The 24,890-nt window shown below is 45.4% G+C and overlaps 1 protein-coding gene across 5 annotated transcripts in view; it reads left to right on the forward strand.

Annotated features, from left to right (window-relative positions):
• The window catches only part of NECTIN1 (nectin cell adhesion molecule 1), a 120,618-nt gene that overhangs the window by 42,900 nt on the left and 52,828 nt on the right, over positions 1–24,890 (forward strand). For all 5 annotated transcript variants that reach the window (XM_075604140.1, XM_075604142.1, XM_075604144.1 and 2 more), the window contains exon 2: positions 22,824–23,174. In XM_075604140.1, coding sequence (XP_075460255.1) covers positions 22,824–23,174 — 351 coding nt within the window. The remainder of the gene's footprint in view (positions 1–22,823; positions 23,175–24,890) is intronic.

Genomic DNA, 24,890 nt, shown 5'->3' on the forward strand with positions numbered 1-24,890 from the left:
GGGACTTAGATATGTTTCGTGCTCTAACCGCTTTAGCTAATTCGGTTTGAGTAATCTTTCCATTTAAAGCTTTCGATTCGTCTTCGGTCAGTTGGGGGAGATTACAGTCTTCTAAGTACTTGGTTATGGCCTCTGAGTTTTGGGGCTGTGAAGTTCCTCTAGCAGAATTCAAGTTATATAATTTAGTATAGAATTTGGTAAATTCTTGCACGATTCTCTTCTCATCGTATACAATATTGCCCTTTTTATCTTTAATTGCCATTATTTGTGATCTCACCCGAACCCCCCTCAGCTTATTAGCTAATAGTTTGTCAGCCTTGTTTCCTTTCTCATAGTATCGCTGATTGGTCCATTTCAGGGCTTTCTCAACGTCCTCTTGTTGAATTTGCCTTAGTTCTGGTCTAGCCACCATCGGGGATATGTACAGTTTCTTTGTTGGATTAGTTTTATATATGAGACAAAAGTTAACCTTAAGTTAACGCAAGAACCCCAGTGTTTGCACTCAATGTATGAGGTAGATAACCATAGTGGTTGGGGTGTACAATAACCCACAAAAACCCACTATAGGAGTTAATGGATCTCCTTGGTCACACAGGTATACATCTAAGGCTGCGTCTATACTTACTCAGACGGAGCAGAACGGAGGTGCACCCACGCTGCGCGATCACCTCTATTGTCCTCTTTGAGGATGCCTATAGATGGCGCCAGCGCGCACATCAGACGGAGCTCACAACGGCGTGAAATTCAAGAAGACAGAGACAAGTGATTTTTTGCGCGATGGCATCGGGATGTGAGGTACAGTAGGAAAGTGACGTCCCCGCCGGAACGTCATTGACACGCCTCCAAATTTTCATTGCCACGCCCCCAAATCGCGCCCGCTGCATACCCTGCAAAGCCATGAAAAGCTCCGGCTTTAGCAAGAGTATTGCAGCGTGTGTGCGCCTCCCCTCCGCTCGGTCTGCCTGAGTATAGACGCAGCCTTATACTGGCTAATGTATGTGATAAAGCAGTGCAGGGTTAGGATTGCATAAGAAGCTGTAATTTCGGGTTACCTTGTCACCAACACTAGAATATGTTATGCTAATCCTCTATTGCTACACATGGCACTAGCAATAGGACTACACTATATCTATGTTGTTATATGCTCTGCTACATTGTAGCATGTGGCACAAGGGTGATTACATCTGTCACATTGAATGCTTTATTTACTGTTTCCCTAACCACCACACGGCTTTACACTACCAATACTGTGTCCTGCTACACTTCCGTAGTGCCATTCATTTTATGTGGCTTGAACTATGAGGTTGCTATCTAGAGTGAGCATTATAAATACCTTGGTGTGCTTTTAGCTATTACAAGCTGAATTAATGAACAGTGCTACCATTTACAGCAGCATTTATCTGATGGGGTGCTACTCAAGATATGTATATTACTCCATATCACACCCAGACCTAAGAGGTTCTTCTCACTATTGCAGTATTAAGAACAGAGTGATACTGTTGAAAGTAATATATTTTGAGTTAGCGTTATAGCATAGACTGGGCCTTTTATCCAGCATCGCTATACCCATCACTAACCGCCTACCTGGGGAATTTTAACCATTTATATGTATATATTTTTAAACGTTGTTGTGAATTATTGAAATAAAATGTTGTTATTTTAGTGTATCTGTGAGAACAATACTCACCTTGATGTGTCGATTTGAGGAGATCCATTAACTCCCATAGTGGATTATTGTACACCCCAACCACTACGGTTATCTACATCATACGTTGAGTGCAGGCATTGGGGTTCTAGCGTTAACTTAAGTTTAACTTGTGTCTCATATATATGTATTCACCCCACTGCACCCGAGTTCACTACTTGTTATAACAGGAGAGCGTTGATTCAATTTCTATAGGTGGTTGGATTAGTTTTTATGTAATTGTTCCAGATTAAAACTAATTCCGGTTAGTTCCTTGTATATTTCTATCTTAGCGTTTTTCCTATGGGATGCAATGGAAATAAAATCACCCCTGTCTGGGGCCTTATGGGCTTCCCAAAGCCTCGCCGGGGAGGAAACGGAGTCCTTGTTAATATAGAAACATTCTCTCCGAGCCTGCCTGACCCTGTCCTCTATTTCCGGCTGGTTCAAAAGTGAGTCGTTCAGCCTCCAACAGAAAGTATCATTTTTTGACAAAGGGGAGGGTGGGCGTGAGATCAATTGTTGCGTCTCAACCTGTTTTTAAACCTTGCAGCGCTGGTTCATTGGTTGCACCTGGAAGCTGCAGGCAGAAGAAGTTAACCCTGTCATGCTGGGATCAGAGAACGCTCTAACCTTCTGCTGACATAAAATAGAGATTAGAGACGGGCACAATTTTTTTTTAATCAGATTTTGATCCGCAGCGGATCGTCCTGTTCCTTTGTTCCGCGGATTTCAGCGCATCAATGTCAAAAAGGGCGATTCGCGTTTTGCGGATTTTTTATTATTATTACCAATGCACCCCACGGGCGGATTTGTATTCTTATGGTTGTATCCAATGGCAGCTTGTGATAAATCCCCGTGGATTGAAACCGACCAAATCCGTATGCGGGTTTTACACAGCAAACGGTAGATTGCCCATCTCTAATCCCGATAGATGTTCTGGGACCTGCCTGACCGCTGGAGTGATACTTTAAGATAGGTGGATGGAGGTTCTGGGTCGTGCCTGACCGCTGGAGTGATACTGTAAGATAAGTGGATGGAGGCTCTGAGACCTGTCTGACCGCTGGAGTGATACTGTAAGATAGGTGGATGGAGGTTCTGGGTCCTGCCTGACCGCTGGAGTGATACTGTAAGATAGGTGGATGGAGGCTCTGGGTCCAGTCTGACCGCTGGAGTGATACTGTAAGATAGGTGGATGGAGGCTCTGGGTCCAGTCTGACCGCTGGAGTGATACTGTAAGATAGGTGAAGCTCTGGGTCCTCTAGTAGATAAGTAGTTAGATGCTCTGAGTTCTGACAGAGGGATGATGGGATGCTCGGAGTTCGGACAGAGGGATGATGGGATGCTCTGAGTTCTGACAGAGGGATGATGGGATGCTCTGAGTTCTGACAGAGGGATGATGGGATGCTCTGAGTTCTGATAGAGGGATGATGGGATGCTCGGAGTTCTGACAGAGGGATGATGGGATGCTCTGAGTTCTGATAGAGGGATGATGGGATGCTCGGAGTTCTGACAGAGGGATGATGGGATGCTCTGAGTTCTGACAGAGGGATGATGGGATGCTCGGAGTCCTGCCTGATTTTGGAGTTGAGGGATAGATGATCAGAGTACTCCCTGACACTGCTAGAGTTTACCTTTCTCACAGGTTCAGGCTCATTCCCGTTCCTCCCTCTGTTGACTCTGGCTGTGTAACCTCCCTCCCCCCGGGTGGACAGGTTCCTGTGGACAGGTTGGAACAGGGAGAGTTGCAGAAGTCTGAGGGAGAGGGGGGAGGGGAAGTCTGGGTGACAGATCCCTGATTGTTTAGTTATTTTCTGGCATATCACACAGAAAGGGGCCCCAGCGACTGCACATGTACATGGACATCTCCAGGTGGCACACTGGATGTACACTATGTGCAACTCAGGGAAGGGGGCAACAAGTAGTCCGCTCTTACTCCATCTCTCTTTCCACTAGGACACCCCTCTCTTTCTCTTCCTACTGCAGTCTCTTCGCCCTCCTACCCTGTTCTCACTTCTATCTGAGGCACCCTGTTGGTATGTTGCCACTGTGTACAGTAGCTAGTTAGCAGTGGGTTAGCAGGCAGTTAAACCCCTGGATCCATCCCACATCTTTCTTACCCCCAAAGCAAATATGATCCATTATTCTAGTTGAGTAGTAAGTTCCTTGATTCCTGAATCTACTGCACTATGGCGGCAGGTCTCCTGCTGCTGGCATGTGGGTGGCCTTTGATGTTGGAGAGACATTGCAGGGTGACCCCTGGGGGGGGGGGAGGAGGGGGGGAGCAGGGCTCTGGCTGCGGAATCTGTCCCCCTTTGCCATTGGTTTACATTCAGCAGACAGTAGCTGCCCAGCGCATTGTCACCGGGTGACTCACACGTTTTGTGCCAGCTCAGCGTTTTTACCCATTAGAAATGAAACCTTTGATGGCAAAGTAGATGTTTGGAAATATAACTCGGTAAACCCTTTTAAATACCAAATTCTTCCGGGTGTATGTGTTCAGTGTGTGTTACATGGAGGGGTGGGGTCCCAGCTGCTTAGTTCACTAATGAGGTGTGTGGGGGGGGGGGGGGTAGATAATAATCTTCTAATGAGGGGGTTGATCTGTGAAATAACTGGAAAGTCTGTGGGAAAATACGAGCAGAAACGCGCTTCGGATATGCGCAGGGGGATATGAATCACGATGATGCAATTCGCCACTTGACGCCGTGTGAAGAATTTTACTCTTGCACCAAATGTACAGAAATATACTGATTTTCTTCAACTTAATACTGGGAATATTTCATTTATATCTATAACCTATATATAGACCCCAATATAATATTGCTTAGTCATACCAATCTATTGACAAGCGTGATAATCGCAAGAATTAGCTCTGTATTTATTAAAGAAAAGGAATCCCCTCATCGCCATTGGCGTGTTCCCGTAATATATCTAGGGCCATTTTAGGATCCCCAGCTGTCACAGCACCCCTCAATTATTAGATGTTAAACATTATACTTCTTTATTACATTTATCTTAGAAAAATGACACATATTAAAGCTATCCTTAGTAACATACCTAGGCGCGGAGCTTTAACACCGCTCCGCAGAGCGCAGGTGGGCGCGTTATTAACGGCGGTATAACGCTATAATGTCTCAAATGTACTAATTGAGGAGTGCTGTGACTGTTTGTGTTATTAAGTGGACACAATGGAACCCAAAGATGGCAAGTGGCCAATCACCCCCCACTACAAGAGACTGACAGAAGTGTGAGTGACACACACGTACAGAAGTGTGAGTGACACAAACACAGAAGTGTGAGTGACACACACACACGGAAGAGTAAGAGACACACAGAAGAGTGAGTGACACACACACACAGAAGAGTGAGGTACACACACACACACACACAGAGAAGTGTGAGTGACACACACACACACAGAGAAGAGTGAGTGACACACACACAGAAGAGTGAGTGACACACACACAGAAGAGTAAGAGACACACACACACGGAAGAGTAAGAGACACACACAGAAGAGTGAGTGACACACACACAGCAGAGTGAGTGACACACACACACAGCAGAGTGAGTGACACACACACACAGCAGAGTGAGTGACACACACACACAGCAGAGTGAGTGACACACACACAAAAGTGTGAGTGACACCCCCCTTCCCCAGTAGGATTTTTGGGTACAGTACATTTTTGGGTACGAATGATACTTTGTGTTAGGTAACCTATGTGTAGTTAAAAGAAACTAAATTCCAGAAGCACACACAGCCCCTCCTCAGGCCGGATATGAGACGAGGTGAATCACACATCTCAGTGGTGGGAGACCTGTGTGAGGAGCACATACCGCAGCACTGTGTGTGTGTGCACATCAACTTCTCCAGACACGCTGCAACTCGCCCCGCGCCCTGCCCTCACTTTGCAAGCGTTCCCTGCTCTTCTCTCTCAGCCCCGGAGGCATCAGTCTATACCCCCCCCCCCATGGGTGGGCTTCCATTGCACCGATACCCCCCACAGGGATGTGCATAGCGTGAGTATATATTTCAGGTACAATTTGCACATGTCACCTTTACAACAAAGTATTTCCATAGCACTAACATATAACCAAATGACCCACAGACCATGACCTAGCCCTATAAAATTAACACTTTCATGTACTCCTTATTCTCCCAATACACCAATTACATTGTAAGCGCCTTGGGACACTGACCCTAATGATGACTTATGCATTAGACTGAGAGTTTCCCCTGAGCCTTCACATCTGTCCCATCTCACGCCTGAGAGTCCCTTCTCTCCATCACACCCAGTGCATGCGGCCTCCTGCCTCTGTGCGCACGCGCCCGCACGCCACATGTACGCGAACACTGCTTAAGGCAGTCTGTTCGCTCAGCGTGCGGATGCGTCCGCGTGGTCTGCTTTACCATGGACGAAGCCTTTGGCGCACGCTGATCCTAGTCCCCTGGCCGCCCCTCCGACAGCGCGTGCGGCGCACATTGAACTAGGAGCAGGGGGCGGTCACGGGACTAGGAGCAGCGGGCGGCCGAAGTGCGTCGAATTGTACAGCGGCGACCTGCCTGGCGGGGAGTTGTAGTGGCGGCAGACTGTGATTGGCCATGGCGAATGGTCCTAGATTGACTAGTTCTGTCCCGTCTGTAATGTAAACCGACATCCTTTATTATTGTGCAATTTGCAGCCGTTTTATGTATGTATCTATGTATGTGTATGTGTGTATGTATGTATGTATCTATGTATGTGTATGTGTGTATGTATGTATCTATATGTGTGTGTGTGTATGTGTGTATCTATGTGTGTATGTATCTATGTATGTATGTGTATGTATGTATGTATCTATGTGTGTCTATGTATCTGTGTGTATAATAATAATAATAGCTTGTTCTTGTATAGCGCTGCTAGTTATACGCAGCGCTTAACAGAGACATTTTGCAGGCACAGGTCCCTGCCCCGTAGAGCTTACAATCTATGTTTTTTTTGATGCCTGAGGTGCAGGGAGATAAAGTGACTTGCCCAAGGTCACAAGGAGCCGACACCGGGAATTGAACCAGGCTCCCCTGCAACAATCTCAGTGTCAATCAGTGTCTTTACTCACTGAGCCACTCCTTCTCCCTGTATGTATGTATCTATGTATATGTATGTGTGTATGTATGTATCTATGTATGTGTATGTGTGTATCTATGTATCTGTGTATGTGTGTATGTATGTATCTATGTATGTGTATGTGTGTATGCATGTATGTATCTGTGTATGTGTGTATGTATGTATCTATGTATGTGTATGTGTGTATGTATTTATCTATGTGTGTGTGTGTGTGTGTGTGTGTGTGTGTGTGTGTGTGTGTGTGTGTGTGTGTGTGTGTGTGTGTGTGTGTATGTATCTATGTATCTATGTAAGTGTATGTGTGTATGTATGTATCTATGTATGTCTTTATTTATATAGCGCCATTAATGTACATAGCGCTTCACAGCAGTAACACACGCGACAACCATATAAATAACAAATAATACAAATAACAGGACATGGGAATAAGTGCTTCAGACATAAAAGTAACATTTAGGAAGAGGAGTCCCTGCTCCGAAGAGCTTACAATCTAATTGGTAGGTAGGCAGAACGTACAGAGACAGTAGGAGGGCGTTCTGGGAAGTGTGTCTGCAAGGGGACAAGGTTTATGTATGAGGTGTATAGTATCAGCCGCAGAGCTACTCATATGCTTCTTTAAGCAGGTGGGTCTTAAAGGTGGATAGAGAGGGTGCTAGTCGGGTATTGAGGGGAAGGGTATTCCAGAGGTGTGCGTTTGTACTGTGCGTAGAAACGCAGAACCTCAAATCAGGCCTGGACCAAATTGTCCAGAGATTAAAGCTGCAGATCAAGCTGCCATTTAAAACAAATAGATAAATGAATTCCATTCAATATGTGCATTAATACAATTTGCACACTGATGAGTGACTAGCTATATTGCCGATCGATCCATTCTCTTGTAATCACTGAAGATTCGGCTCGGGGTTCTTTAACTCACTGTTAGGGCTGCAGAAGATTACCCAGGATGCAAAGTTGTGTGTGGAAGATCATGTGACCAGGCAGGCACTAGATACAATTGGTGCACTGCTTTAGGCTACGGTCCCAGTGCCTGCGCTGCACGCGCGCCTGCAAGGCTGCAGTGAGCTGCAGGGAGAAAGACAGGGGGGTGGGTGGGTGGGAGGAGTGACGGGGCGCGGCCATGACGTCACCCGGCAGGTTCGCCCTCATTGGCTGAGCCGCCGAGGGGCGTGGCCTAGCGCTCCGTCGCTAGGTCTAATCACAATTTTAATGTGAGTCTGAAAAACGCATTGCACAGCGTGGCGGCCGCCCCTCGCGGCGTGCACGGCCCCATTGAGGGGAGGCTCTTGTCCCCAAAGCGCCCGGTAGCCAGTGGGAACCAAGCCTAAAATGGCAGGGCTCAAGAGCCAGAGCCTGTCTCAGAAGAGGAAGGGGATGTGACTTTGTAAATGGTTGCTATAGAAACAAAAATGCTAGTTACATTAGAATACATTTTTTTAATGCTACGTATTTTCTCATAGTACAAAGCTGATTTATTAAAAACACACATGTAGGATATTGCTGGAACTGCCGCTTTAACGCCCTTGTATTAAGGAAAAGGCGGTGCTAAGGAATGAAACCCATTGCTGTATTTGGCACTTGGATATACAAAATGCACAGTTTTTGCCCACGAATTATACCATGTTTCCCGTGATACATCGACACGTGGGACATAGCTGGCAGGCGCGCTGTAAGGCTACGCTTATAGGACTGGCGACGGCGACCCGTGATGTCACGTCGCTATTGTGAACCTGCACTCTGGTGTGCGCTGTCGCTGGTGGCAAGAGGCGATGTGATTGGCTGCTGCCAGTCACGTGGTGCGGCTCTCTCTGGAAATCTCAAAATCTCATTCTTTTGACTTCAGCGATTTTGGTCGCTGTGACGTCACACGTCGATGTCGCGCCCTCTAAGGGCGGTCGCTACGGACTACATTGAGTTGCTTTGCGGCGGCACGCCATCACCGTCGCTGTAGCCAGGAGTGGCCACCAACAGGTCAGCTTTTCAGGATATCCCTGCTTCAGCACAGGTGGGTCAATCAGTTGGTCAGTCGAAGAAGCAGGGACTGATTGAGCCACCTGTGCTGAAGCAGGACCAGATTGAGTCACCTGTGCTAGAGCAGTTATATCTTGAAAACCTGACCTGTTGGTGGCCATGGAGGACTGGAGTTGACCATCCCTGCTGTAAGGTGTGGCAGAGATTGGAGATAGCACAGACAGACAGATAGCACAGATAGCACAGTACAGACAGACAGCACAGATAGCACAGTACAGACAGATAGCACAGTACAGACAGATAGCACAGTACAGACAGATAGCACAGATAGCACAGTACAGACAAAGCACAGATAGCACAGTACAGACAGATAGCACAGTACAGACACAGCACAGATAGCACAGTACAGACAGATAGCACAGTACAGACAGATAGCACAGTACAGACAGATAGCACAGACAGACAGCACAGATAGCACAGTACAGACAGATAGCACAGACAGACAGCACAGATAGCACAGTACAGACAGATAGCACAGACAGACAGACAGCACAGATAGCACAGTACAGACATAGCACAGTACAGACAGATAGCACAGACAGACAGATAGCACAGTACAGACAGATAGCACAGTACAGACAGATAGCACAGACAGACAGCACAGTACAGACAGATAGCACAGTACAGACTGATAGCACAGTACAGACAGATAGCACAGTACAGACAGATAGCACAGACAGACAGCACAGATAGCACAGTACAGACAGATAGCACAGACAGACAGACAGCACAGATAGCACAGTACAGACATAGCACAGTACAGACAGATAGCACAGACAGACAGATAGCACAGATAGCACAGTACAGACAGACAGACAGCACAGATAGCACAGTACAGACAGATAGCACAGTACAGACAGATAGCACAGACAGAAAGCACAGAAAGCACAGTACAGACAGATAGCACAGACAGACAGCACAGATAGCACAGTACAGACAGATAGCACAGTACAGACAGATAGCACAGACAGACAGCACAGATAGCACAGTACAGACAGATAGCACAGATAGCACAGACAGATAGCACAGTACAGAAAGAGAGCACAGATAGCACAGTACAGACAGATAGCACAGTACAGACAGATAGCACAGTACAGACAGACAGCACAGATAGCACAATACAGACAGATAGCACAGTACAGACAGCACAGATAGCACAGACAGACAGATAGCACAGTACAGACAGATAGCACAGTACAGACAGATAGCACAGTACAGACAGACAGCACAGATAGCACAGTACAGACAGATAGCACAGACAGACAGATAGCACAGTACAGACAGACAGCACAGATAGCACAGTACAGACAGATAGCACAGTACAGACAGATAGCACAGATAGCACAGACAGACAGATAGCACAGATAGCACAGTACAGACAGACAGCACAGATAGCACAGTACAGACAGATAGCACAGTACAGACAGATAGCACAGACAGACAGCACAGATAGCACAGTACAGACAGATAGCACAGATAGCACAGACAGATAGCACAGTACAGAAAGATAGCACAGATAGCACAGACAGATAGCACAGTACAGACAGATAGCACAGACAGATAGCACAGTACAGACAGATAGCACAGACAGTACAGTACAGACAGATAGCACAGTACAGACAGATAGCACAGTACAGACAGTACAGTACAGACAGATAGCACAGACAGACAGCACAGATAGCACAGACAGATAGCACAGTACAGACAGATAGCACAGTACAGACAGATAGCACAGACAGTACAGTACAGACAGATAGCACAGTACAGACAGATAGCACAGATAGCACAGTACAGACAGACAGATAGCACAGTACAGACAGATAGCACAGTACAGACAGATAGCACAGTACAGACAGATAGCACAGATAGCACAGACAGATAGCACAGTACAGAAAGATAGCACAGATAGCACAGACAGATAGCACAATACAGACAGATAGCACAGACAGATAGCACTGATAGCACAGACAGATAGCACAGTACAGACAGATAGCACAGACAATACAGTACAGACAGATAGCACAGTACAGACAGATAGCACAGACAGTACAGTACAGACAGATAGCACAGTACAGACAGATAGATAGCACAGTACAGATAGCACAGACAGATAGCACAGTATAGACAGATAGCACAGTACAGACAGATAGCACAGTACAGACAGATAGTACAGATAGCACAGATAGCACAGACAGATAGCACAGTACAGACAGATAGCACAGTACAGACAGATAGCACAGATAGCACAGTACAGACAGCGCAGTACAGACAGATAGCGCAGTACAGACAGATAGCGCAGTACAGACAGATAGCGCAGTACAGACAGATAGCGCAGTACAGACAGATAGCGCAGTACAGACAGATAGCACAGATAGCACAGACAGATTGCACAGATAGCACAGTACAGACAGATAGCACAGTACAGACAGATAGCACAGTACAGACAGATAGCACAGTACAGACACATAGCACAGTATAGACAGATAGCACTGTACAGACAGATAGCACAGATAGCACAGTACAGACAGATAGCACAGATAGCACAGTACAGACAGATAGCACAGTACAGACAGATAGCACAGTACAGACAGATAGCACAGTACAGACAGATAGCACAGTACAGACAGATCGCACAGATAGCACAGTACAGACAGATAGCACAGACAGATAGCACAGACAGATAGCACAAATAGCACAGACAGATAGCACAGTACAGACAGATAGCACAGATAGCACAGACAGATAGCACAGTACAGACAGATTGCACAGATAGCACAGTACAGACAGATAGCACAGTACAGACAGATAGCACAGTACAGACAGATAGCACAGTGCAGACAGATAGCACAGATAGCACAGTACAGACAGATAGCACAGACAGATAGCACAGTACAGACAGATAGCACAGATAGCACAGTACAGACAGATAGCACAGATAGCACAGTACAGACAGATAGCACAAATAGCACAGTACATGGGAATAAGTGCTTCAGACATAAAAGTGACATTTAGGAAGAGGAGTCCCTGCTCCGAAGAGCTTACAATCTAATTGGTAGGTAGGGAGAACGTACAGAGACAGTAGGAGGGCGTTCTGGGAAGTGTGTCTGCAGGGGGCCAAGCTTTATGTATGAGGTGTATAGTGTCAGCCGCAGAGCTACTCATATGCTTCATTAAGCAGGTGGGTCTTAAGGTGGATAGAGATGGTGCTAGTCGGGTATTGAGGGGAAGGGCATTCCAGAGGTGTGCGTTTGTACTGTGCGTAGAAACGCAGAACCTCAAATCAGGCCTGTACCAAATTGTCCAGAGATTAAAGCTGCAGATCAAGCTGCCATTTAAAACAAATAGATAAATGAATTCCATTCAATATGTGCATTAATACAATTTGCACACTGATGAGTGACTAGCTATATTGCCGATCGATCCATTCTCTTGTAATCACTGAAGATTCGGCTCGGGGTTCTTTAACTCACTGTTAGGGCTGCAGAAGATTACCCAGGATGCAAAGTTGTGTGTGGAAGATCATGTGACCAGGCAGGCACTAGATACAATTGGTGCACTGCTTTAGGCTACGGTCCCAGTGCCTGCGCTGCACGCGCGCCTGCAAGGCTGCAGTGAGCTGCAGGGAGAAAGACAGGGGGGTGGGTGGGTGGGGGGAGTGACGGGGCGCGACCATGACGTCACCCGGCAGGTTCGCCCTCATTGGCTGAACCGCCGAGGGGCGTGGCCTAGCGCTCCGTCGCTAGGTCAAATCACAATTTTAATGTGAGTCTGAAAAACGCATTGCACAGCGTGGCGGCCGCCCCTCGCGGCGTGCACGGCCCCATTGAGGGGAGGCTCTTGTCCCCAAAGCGCCCGGTAGCCAGTGGGAACCAAGCCTAAAATGGCAGGGCTCAAGAGCCAGAGCCTGTCTCAGAAGAGGAAGGGGATGTGACTTTGTAAATGGTTGCTATAGAAACAAAAATGCTAGTTACATTAGAATACATTTTTTTAATGCTACGTATTTTCTCATAGTACAAAGCTGATTTATTAAAAACACACATGTAGGATATTGCTGGAACTGCCGCTTTAACGCCCTTGTATTAAGGAAAAGGCGGTGCTAAGGAATGAAACCCATTGCTGTATTTGGCACTTGGATATACAAAATGCACAGTTTTTGCCCACGAATTATACCATGTTTCCCGTGATACATCGACACGTGGGACATAGCTGGCAGGCGCGCTGTAAGGCTACGCTTATAGGACTGGCGACGGCGACCCGTGATGTCACGTCGCTATTGTGAACCTGCACTCTGGTGTGCGCTGTCGCTGGTGGCAAGAGGCGATGTGATTGGCTGCTGCCAGTCACGTGGTGCGGCTCTCTCTGGAAATCTCAAAATCTCATTCTTTTGACTTCAGCGATTTTGGTCGCTGTGACGTCACACGTCGATGTCGCGCCCTCTAAGGGCGGTCGCTACGGACTACATTGAGTTGCTTTGCGGCGGCACGCCATCACCGTCGCTGTAGCCAGGAGTGGCCACCAACAGGTCAGCTTTTCAGGATATCCCTGCTTCAGCACAGGTGGGTCAATCAGTTGGTCAGTCGAAGAAGCAGGGACTGATTGAGCCACCTGTGCTGAAGCAGGACCAGATTGAGTCACCTGTGCTAGAGCAGTTATATCTTGAAAACCTGACCTGTTGGTGGCCATGGAGGACTGGAGTTGACCATCCCTGCTGTAAGGTGTGGCAGAGATTGGAGATAGCACAGACAGACAGATAGCACAGATAGCACAGTACAGACAGACAGCACAGATAGCACAGTACAGACAGATAGCACAGACAGATAGCACAGTACAGACAGACAGCACAGATAGCACAGTACAGACAGATAGCACAGTACAGACAGATAGCACAGATAGCACAGTACAGACAAAGCACAGATAGCACAGTACAGACAGATAGCACAGTACAGACACAGCACAGATAGCACAGTACAGACAGATAGCACAGTACAGACAGATAGCACAGTACAGACAGATAGCACAGACAGACAGCACAGATAGCACAGTACAGACAGATAGCACAGACAGACAGCACAGATAGCACAGTACAGACAGATAGCACAGACAGACAGACAGCACAGATAGCACAGTACAGACATAGCACAGTACAGACAGATAGCACAGACAGACAGATAGCACAGTACAGACAGATAGCACAGTACAGACAGATAGCACAGACAGACAGCACAGTACAGACAGATAGCACAGTACAGACTGATAGCACAGTACAGACAGATAGCACAGTACAGACAGATAGCACAGACAGACAGCACAGATAGCACAGTACAGACAGATAGCACAGACAGACAGACAGCACAGATAGCACAGTACAGACATAGCACAGTACAGACAGATAGCACAGACAGACAGATAGCACAGATAGCACAGTACAGACAGACAGACAGCACAGATAGCACAGTACAGACAGATAGCACAGTACAGACAGATAGCACAGACAGAAAGCACAGAAAGCACAGTACAGACAGATAGCACAGACAGACAGCACAGATAGCACAGTACAGACAGATAGCACAGTACAGACAGATAGCACAGACAGACAGCACAGATAGCACAGTACAGACAGATAGCACAGATAGCACAGACAGATAGCACAGTACAGAAAGAGAGCACAGATAGCACAGTACAGACAGATAGCACAGTACAGACAGATAGCACAGTACAGACAGACAGCACAGATAGCACAATACAGACAGATAGCACAGTACAGACAGCACAGATAGCACAGACAGACAGATAGCACAGTACAGACAGATAGCACAGTACAGACAGATAGCACAGTACAGACAGACAGCACAGATAGCACAGTACAGACAGATAGCACAGACAGACAGATAGCACAGTACAGACAGACAGCACAGATAGCACAGTACAGACAGATAGCACAGTACAGACAGATAGCACAGATAGCACAGACAGACAGATAGCACAGATAGCACAGTACAGACAGACAGCACAGATAGCACAGTACAGACAGATAGCACAGTACAGACAGATAGCACAGACAGACAGCACAGATAGCACAGTACAGACAGATAGCACAGATAGCACAGACAGATAGCACAGTACAGAAAGATAGCACAGATAGCACAGACAGATAGCACAGTACAGACAGATAGCACAGACAGATAGCACAGTACAGACAGATAGCACAGACAGTACAGTACAGACAGATAGCACAGTACAGACAGATAGCACAGACAGACAGCACAGATAGCACAGACAGATAGCACAGTACAGACAGATAGCACAGTACAGACAGATAGCACAGACAGTACAGTACAGACAGATAGCACAGTACAGACAGATAGCACAGATAGCACAGTACAGACAGACAGATAGCACAGTACAGACAGATAGCACAGTACAGACAGATAGCACAGTACAGACAGATAGCACAGATAGCACAGACAGATAGCACAGTACAGAAAGATAGCACAGATAGCACAGACAGATAGCACAATACAGACAGATAGCACAGACAGATAGCACTGATAGCACAGACAGATAGCACAGTACAGACAGATAGCACAGACAATACAGTACAGACAGATAGCACAGTACAGACAGATAGCACAGACAGTACAGTACAGACAGATAGCACAGTACAGACAGATAGATAGCACAGTACAGATAGCACAGACAGATAGCACAGTATAGACAGATAGCACAGTACAGACAGATAGCACAGTACAGACAGATAGTACAGATAGCACAGATAGCACAGACAGATAGCACAGTACAGACAGATAGCACAGTACAGACAGATAGCACAGATAGCACAGTACAGACAGCGCAGTACAGACAGATAGCGCAGTACAGACAGATAGCGCAGTACAGACAGATAGCGCAGTACAGACAGATAGCGCAGTACAGACAGATAGCACAGATAGCACAGACAGATTGCACAGATAGCACAGTACAGACAGATAGCACAGTACAGACAGATAGCACAGTACAGACAGATAGCACAGTACAGACACATAGCACAGTATAGACAGATAGCACTGTACAGACAGATAGCACAGATAGCACAGTACAGACAGATAGCACAGATAGCACAGTACAGACAGATAGCACAGTACAGACAGATAGCACAGTACAGACAGATAGCACAGTACAGACAGATAGCACAGTACAGACAGATCGCACAGATAGCACAGTACAGACAGATAGCACAGACAGATAGCACAGACAGATAGCACAAATAGCACAGACAGATAGCACAGTACAGACAGATAGCACAGATAGCACAGACAGATAGCACAGTACAGACAGATTGCACAGATAGCACAGTACAGACAGATAGCACAGTACAGACAGATAGCACAGTACAGACAGATAGCACAGTGCAGACAGATAGCACAGATAGCACAGTACAGACAGATAGCACAGACAGATAGCACAGTACAGACAGATAGCACAGATAGCACAGTACAGACAGATAGCACAGATAGCACAGTACAGACAGATAGCACAAATAGCACAGTACAGACAGATAGCACAGTACAGACAGATAGCACAGATAGCACAGTACAGACAGATAGCACAGATAGCACAGTACAGACAGATAGCACAGTACAGACAGAGCACAGACAGATAGCACAGTACAGACAGATAGCACAGTACAGACAGAGCACAGACAGATAGCACAGTACAGATGGCACAGATAGCGCTATGCAAGTTTGTTCTCTCTCTTTTACCTGGGTATACCTTCCTGAGTACCTAAACCACCCTGATGATTGCTGCACTTACATCCACCACTGACTGTCAACACTGCCATGTTGACTCTTACATCTTGTAAGTAGCCATTCTACAGGAGCCAAGATTTTGGACACTCATTTTTCATATTCCCAGTTCCACTGCACTTAGATCTGTTTTATTTGTGTTTCTCCCTATGCTCCCCCTGGATTTCGTGTCTACTAGTACAGATAGCACAGACAGCACAGACAGTTAGTACAGATAGTACAGATAGATAGTACAGATAGTACAGACAGCACAGATAGTCCAGACAGATAGAACAGACAGCATAGAGAGACAGTACAGACAGATAGGACAGATTGCACATATAGTAGACAGATAGGACAGATTGCACAGATAGTAGAGACAGATAGGACAGATTGCACAGGCAGCACAGACAGATAGTACAGACAACATAGATAGATAGCACAGACAGATAGCACAGATAGTAGAGACAGATAGTACAGGCAGCACAGACAGATAGTACAGACAGCATAGATAGCCCAGATAGCACAGACAGATAGTACAGATAGTAGAGACAGATAGTACAGGCAGCACAGACAGATAGTACAGACAGCATAGATAGCCCAGATAGCACAGACAGATAGTACAGATAGCACAGACAGATAGTACAGATAGCACAGACAGATAGTACAGATAGCACAGACAGATAGTACAGATAGCACAGACAGATAGCACAGATAGATAGTACAGATAGCACAGATAGTAGAGACAGCATAGATAGATAGTACAGACAGATAGTACAGATAGCACAGACAGATAGTACAGATAGCACAGACAGATCGTACAGATAGCACAGACAGTACAGATAGCACTGACAGATAGTACAGATAGCACAGACAGATAGTACAGATAGCACAGACAGATAGTATACATAGCACAGACAGATAGCACAGACAGATAGTACAGATTGCACAGACAGATAGTACAGATTGCACAGACAGATAGTACAGATTGCACAGACAGATAGTACAGATAGCACAGACAGATAGTACACATAGCACAGACAGATAGCACAGATAGATAGTACAGATAGCACAGACAGATAGTACAGATAGCACAGACAGATAGTACACATAGCACAGACAGATAGTACAGATTGCACAGACAGATAGTACAGATAGCACAGACAGATAGTACAGATTGCACAGATAGTAGAGACAGCATAGATAGATAGTACAGACAGATAGTACAGATAGCACAGACAGATAGTACAGATAGCACAGACAGTACAGATAGCACTGACAGATAGTACAGATAGCACAGACAGATAGTACAGATAGCACAGACAGATAGTACACATAGCACAGACAGATAGTACACATAGCACAGACAGATAGTACAGATTGCACAGACAGATAGTACAGATTGCACAGACAGATAGTACAGATTGCACAGACAGATAGTACAGATAGCACAGACAGATAGTACAGATAGTACAGACAGATAGCACAGATAGATAGTACAGATAGCACAGACAGATAGTACAGATAGCACAGACAGATAGTACAGATAGCACAGACAGATAGTACAGATTGCACAGATAGTAGAGACAGGCATAGATAGATAGTACAGACAGATAGTACAGATAGCACAGACAGATAGTACAGATAGCACAGACAGTACAGATAGCACTGACAGATAGTACAGATAGCACAGACAGATAGTACAGATAGCACAGACAGATAGTACACATAGCACAGACAGATAGTACAGATAGCACAGACAGATAGTACAGATTGCACAGACAGATAGTACAGATTGCACAGACAGATAGTACAGATTGCACAGACAGATAGTACAGATAGCACAGACAGATAGTACAGATAGTACAGACAGATTGCACAGACAGATAGTACAGATAGCACAGACAGATAGGACAGGTAGTACAGACAGATAGCACAGACAGCATAGATAGCACAGATAGCACCACAGACAGATAGTACAGATAGCACAGACAGATAGTACAGATGGCACAGACAGATAGTACAGATGGCACAGACAGATAGTACAGATAGCACAGACAGATAGTACAGATTGCACAGACAGATAGTACAGATTGCACAGACAGATAGTACAGATTGCACAGATAGTAGAGACAGCATAGATAGATAGTACAGACAGATAGTACAGATAGCACAGACAGATAATACAGATAGCACAGACAGATAGTACAGATAGCACAGACAGATAGTACAGATAGCACATATAGCACAGACATATAGTACAGATAGCACAGACAGATAGTACAGATTGCACAGATAGTAGAGACAGCATAGATAGATAGTACATATAGCACAGACAGGTAGTACAGATAGCACAGACAGATAGTACAGATAGCACAGACAGATAGTACAGATTGCACAGATAGATAGTACAGACAGCATAGATAGTAGACACACGGGACATCCTATTATAGAGATAATCCAAACAGTTTACATTGTTTTTTCTTAAATCTTGTTTTTGGTTTTAATATATGCAGCCTTTGATTGCCTTTTATTGAAAAATAATTACCTAATCTGCTTATCAATTAATTCTACTGCGATCGAAAGACTGTTCATGGTCCCAAGGCACAACAAAGTATCCGGCCGCTCCTCCTTCTCTTACCGTGCACCCCAAAACTGGAACAGTCTACCAGAGACTCTCACATCCACCACCAGTTTAAGTTCTTTCAAAACTAAGGCTGTCTCACACTTTAATCTGGTCTGTAACTGTTTCATTCGCCCATAATATATATTTTCTTTAACTGTGCACGCAATGTCTTGTATATAATGTATACCCTGTTCATTTATGTAACTGTATTTGTAACCATGTATTATTTGTCCTAACTCTGTGCCCAGGACATACTTGAAAACGAGAGGTAACTCTCAATGTATTACTTCCTGGTAACACATTTTATAAATAAATAAATAAATCGATCAGCAAAATCCTGCTTTCCAAAGGGCATTAAATGGCTGGCTTTCAGTTTCAAATCAATCCTTCAGTCAGTGTAACTCAGCAGCTACAATGTATTCTTATATTATGAAGGTAACATTATTTATTGTTACAGTTTGCAGCTCAAACTGCTGGGAATATTGGCAACAAATTATCACAAACAGGAAAGTGTTACAAAGATCTTGCACTGCTGGGGAGGTGGGCTAAAGCCTGCTATAGAAATCAGAGGATGCTCAGGGTATTACAACTCATTAACAAATGCCATTAAGAGTTGAATTTTAAAATTAAAAATAGGTAGTAATTATAATCTAATACTAAAGAACTGATTTATTTAAACAAACACACATGTAGGATACTGCACAGATTCCTCTGAGCACCACATCTCCTCCTCCATTTCTCTCCCCCCCATTTCTCTCCTCCATTTCTCTCCCCCTCCATTTCTCTCCCCCTCCATTTCTCTCCCCCTCCATTTCTCTCCCCCTCCATTTCTCTCCCCCTCCATTTCTCTCCCCCCTCCCAATTTCTCTCCTCCATTTCTCTCCCCCCTCCATTTCTCTCCCCCCTCCATTTCTCTCCACCTCCATTTCTCTCCCCCCTCCATTTCTCTCCTCCATTTCTCTCCCCCTCCATTTCTCTCCCCCTCCATTTCTCTCCCCTCCATTTCTCTCCCCTCCATTTCTCTCCTCCTCCATTTTTCTCCGCCTCCATTTCTCTCCCCCTCCATTTATCTCCCTCCTCCATTTCTCTCCCCCCTCCATTTATCTCCCCCCTCCATTTATCTCCCCCTCCATTTCTCTCCGTCTCCATTTCTCTCCGTCTCCATTTCTCTCCCCCCTCCATTTCTCTCCCCCCTCCATTTCTCTCCCCCCCTCCCCCAACCTCTCGGTTTTGCCTTCGGAGACAGAACTGGCTTTTCCAGTCTTCTTTTGTTTAACGATATTTAAAACATAAATGAAACGGTGAATAATTTTGTGTGATCTGTAAACACAGAATACTGAAACACCCAAAGACTCACCCCTAACCCCGGCTGCCACCCTCCCTTTTATACAAACTGCCCCTCCCCCCAACCCCTCATAGAGGTTTCAATATATTGTTTCAGTAACTCTGCCACTAGATGGAGCTGTCACTTTAGGGGTTTTAGGGGTGCAGACCCACACAGTGCTGTTATCTCTCTGTATATTTAGGGGTGCAGTCTCACACAGTGCTGTGTTATCTCTGTACAGTATATATTAGGGATGCAGTCTCACACAGTGCTGTGTTATATCCCTGTATATTTAGGGGTGCAGTCTCACACAGTGCTGTGTTATATCTCTGTATATTTAGGGGTGCAGTCTCACACAGTGCTGTGTTATCTGTATATTTAGGGGTGCAGTCTCACACAGTGCTGTGTTATCTCTCTGTATATTTAGGGGTGCAGTCTCACACAGTGCTGTGTTATCTCTGTACAGTATATATTAGGGGTGCAGTCTCACACAGTGCTGTGTTATCTCTGTATATTTAGGGGTGCAGTCTCACACAGCGCTGTGTTATCTCTGTATATTTAAGGGTGCAGTCTCACACAGCGCTGTGTTATTTCTGTATATTTAGGGGTGCAGTCTCACACAGTGCTGTGTTATCTGTATATTTAGGGGTTCAGTCTCACACAGTGCTGTTATCTCTCTCTGTATATATATATAGGGGTGCAGTCTCACACAGTACTGTTATCTCTGTATATATATAGGGGTGCAGTCTCACACAGTGCTGTGTTATATCTCTGTATATATAGGGGTGCAGTCTCACACAGCGCTGTGTTATCTCTGTATATTTAGGGGTGCAGTCTCACACAGTGCTGTGTTATATCTCTGTATATTTAGGGGTGCAATCTCACACAGCGCTGTGTTATATCTCTGTATATTTAGGGGTGCAATCTCACATAGCGCTGTGTTATCTGTATATTTAGGGGTTCAGTCTCAAACAGTGCTGTTATCTCTCTCTTTATATATATAGGGGTGCAGTCTCACACAGTACTGTTATCTCTGTATATTTAGGGGTGCAGTCTCACACAGCGCTGTGTTATATCTGTATATTTAGGGGTGCAGTCTCACACAGTGCTGTGTTATCTCTGTATATATTTAGGGGTGCAGTCTGACACAGTGCTGTGTTATCTCTCTGTATATTTAGGGGTGCAGTCTGACACAGTGCTGTTATATCTCTGTATATATATATATAGGGGTGCAGTCTGACACAGTGCTGTTATATCTCTGTATATTTAGGGGTGCAATCTGACACAGTGCTGTGTTATATCTCTGTATATTTAGGGGTGCAGTCTGACATAGTGCTGTGTTATCTCTGTATATTTAGGGGTGCAGTCTGACACAGTGCTGTGTTATCTCTGTATATATATAGGGGTGCAGTCTCACACAGTGCTGTGTTATCTCTGTATATTTAGGGGTGCAGTCTCACACAGTGCTGTATTATCTCTCTGTATATTTAGGGGTGCAGTCTCACAAAGTGCTGTTATATCTCTGTATATATAGGGGTGCAGTCTCACACAGTGCTGTGTTATCTCTCTGTATATATAGGGGTGCAGTCTCACACAGTGCTGTGTTATCTCTCTGTATATTTAGGGGTGCAGTCTCACACAGTGCTGTTATATCTCTGTATATTTAGGGGTGCAGTCTGACACAGTGCTGTGTTATCTCTCTGTATATTTAGGGGTGCAGTCTCACACAGTGCTGTTATATCTCTGTATATTTAGGGGTGCAGTCTGACAGTGCTGTGTTATCTCTCTGTATATTTAGGGGTGCAGTCTGACACAGTGCTGTTATATCTCTGTATATTTAGGGGTGCAGTCTGACACAGTGCTGTGTTATCTCTCTGTATATTTAGGGGTGCAGTCTGACACAGTGCTGTGTTATCTCTCTGTATATTTAGCGGTGCAGTCTGACACAGTGCTGTGTTATCTCTCTGTATATTTAGGGGTGCAGTCTGACACAGTGCTGTTATATCTCTGTATATTTAGGGGTGCAGTCTGACACAGTGCTGTTATATCTCTGTATATTTAGGGGTGCAGTCTGACACAGTGCTGTTATATCTCTGTATATTTAGGGGTGCAGTCTGACACAGTGCTGTTATATCTCTGTATATTTAGGGGTGCAGTCTGACACAGTGCTGTTATATCTCTGTATATTTAGGGGTGCAGTCTGACACAGTGCTGTTATATCTCTGTATATTTAGGGGTGCAGTCTGACACTGTTGTGTTCTCTCTTTTAGGGGTGCTTCCTCAGACGGTGCTGGTGAATGACACAATTTCGGGGTACATTGGCACAGACGTCACCCTGCACTGCAGCTTTGTGAACCCCCTCCCCAGCGTGAAGATCACACAGGTCACGTGGCAGAAATCTACCAATGGCTCCAAGCAGAATGTGGCTATATATAACCCTTCCATGGGGGTGTCCATCCTTCCCCCCTACAAGGAACGGGTGGTCTTCCAGAACCCCTCGTTTCGGGACGGCACCATCCAGCTGACCCGCCTGCAGCTGGAGGACGAGGGAGCGTACATCTGTGAGTTCGCTACTTTCCCCACGGGCAACCGAGAGAGCCAGCTCAACCTGACCGTGCTGGGTAAGGGACGCTGTGCAATACAGGGAGGTATCTCAAGGGAACGTTGTGTGTGTGTGTGTGTTATGTGTGTGTGTGTGTGTGTGTTATGTGTGTGTGTTATGTGTGTGTGTGTTATGCTATATACTGACAGTGCTGGGTAAGGGACGCTGTGAAATACAGGGAGGTATCTCAAGGGAACGTGTGTGTATGTGTGTGTGTATGTGTGTGTGTTATGTGTGTGTGTTATGTGTGTGTGTGTGTGTGTGTTATGTGTGTGTGTGTGTTATGTGTGTGTGTGTATGTTATGTTATATACTGATAGTGCTGGGTAAGGGACGCTGTGCAATACAGGGAGGTATCTCAAGGGAACGTGTGTGTATGTGTGTGTGTTATGTGTGTGTGTTATGTGTGTGTGTGTTATGTTATATACTGATAGTGCTGGGTAAGGGACGCTGTGCAATACAGGGAGGTATCTCAAGGGAACGTGTGTGTATGTGTGTGTGTTATGTGTGTGTGTTATATGTGTGTGTGTGTTATATGTGTGTGTGTGTTATGTGTGTGTGTTATGTGTGTGTGTGTTATGTTATATACTGATAGTGCTGGGTAAGGGACGCTGTGAAATACAGGGAGGTATATCAAGGGAACGTTGTGTGTGTGTGTGTGTGTGTGTTATGTGTGTGTGTTATATGTGTGTGTGTGTTATGTGTGTGTGTTATGTTATATAATGACAGTGCTGGGTAAGGGACGCTGTGAAATACAGGGAGGTATATCAAGGTAACATTGTGTGTGTTATATGTGTGTGTGTGTGTGTGTGTGTGTGTTATGTATGTGTGTGTTATGTATGTGTGTGTTGTGTGTATGTGTGTGTGTGTGTGTTATATGTGTTTTCTATATATATGTGTGTGTGTGTGTGTGTGTGTGTGTGTGTGTGTGTGTGTGTGTGTGTGTGTGTGTGTGTGTGTGTGTATATATATATATATATATATGCGTGTGTGTGTGTATAGTAAACAAAACGCACTCGGTAGGGTGCTTCAGCAGAGGGGTAGCTGGTGCCATGTAAAGGTGAATAATAGAAGCCGGTAATGATCACCGAGGTGATGACAATCCCAGCACAGCACTGGGAATAACAGAAGGGCAGGTGTTTATTCCGTCCGTCATGCAGACACGTCCCGATGTCTCGCTCCCCAGACCCTGTGCTGCGCTGGGATTGGGATCACCTTGGTGATCATTAAAGATATATATAATATATATAACAGGACAGGCACTCCAAGATCCAAAGGTGAAATGTATTCCTCAACGTTTCGGCTCTTAATGTGGCCTTCATAAAGAGCGGTTTTGATAACAGCTCCGCTGGAAGCCGAAACATTGAGAAATGAAATAAATGTAAAGGTTGGATCTTGGAGTGCCTGTCCTGTTAAAATATATATATATATATATATATATATATATATATATATATATTTATATTTATGGTGCGTCAAAAGGGCAACAAAAAACCTCCACCGTTAGCATATAGCCAATAAAGAATATCACTGAGCACATTCACATGTCTTAGACAGGTCTGCAACCCTGCCATTATCACCTGGCCTACAGTGCTCCCACTGCAGCAAGGGATTCTGGGAAACAACATGCAAATGAGCACACAATGTGTCACCTTTTGCATGGAATATCCATTCACATGGAGTCCATTTAAGCAAATGCATCGCCGTTCACACAGCTTTTAAGCACAGCATGGGAC

Source organism: Ascaphus truei, chromosome 6, assembly GCF_040206685.1.
Source record: "Ascaphus truei isolate aAscTru1 chromosome 6, aAscTru1.hap1, whole genome shotgun sequence".
Classification (NCBI taxonomy): domain Eukaryota; kingdom Metazoa; phylum Chordata; class Amphibia; order Anura; family Ascaphidae; genus Ascaphus; species Ascaphus truei.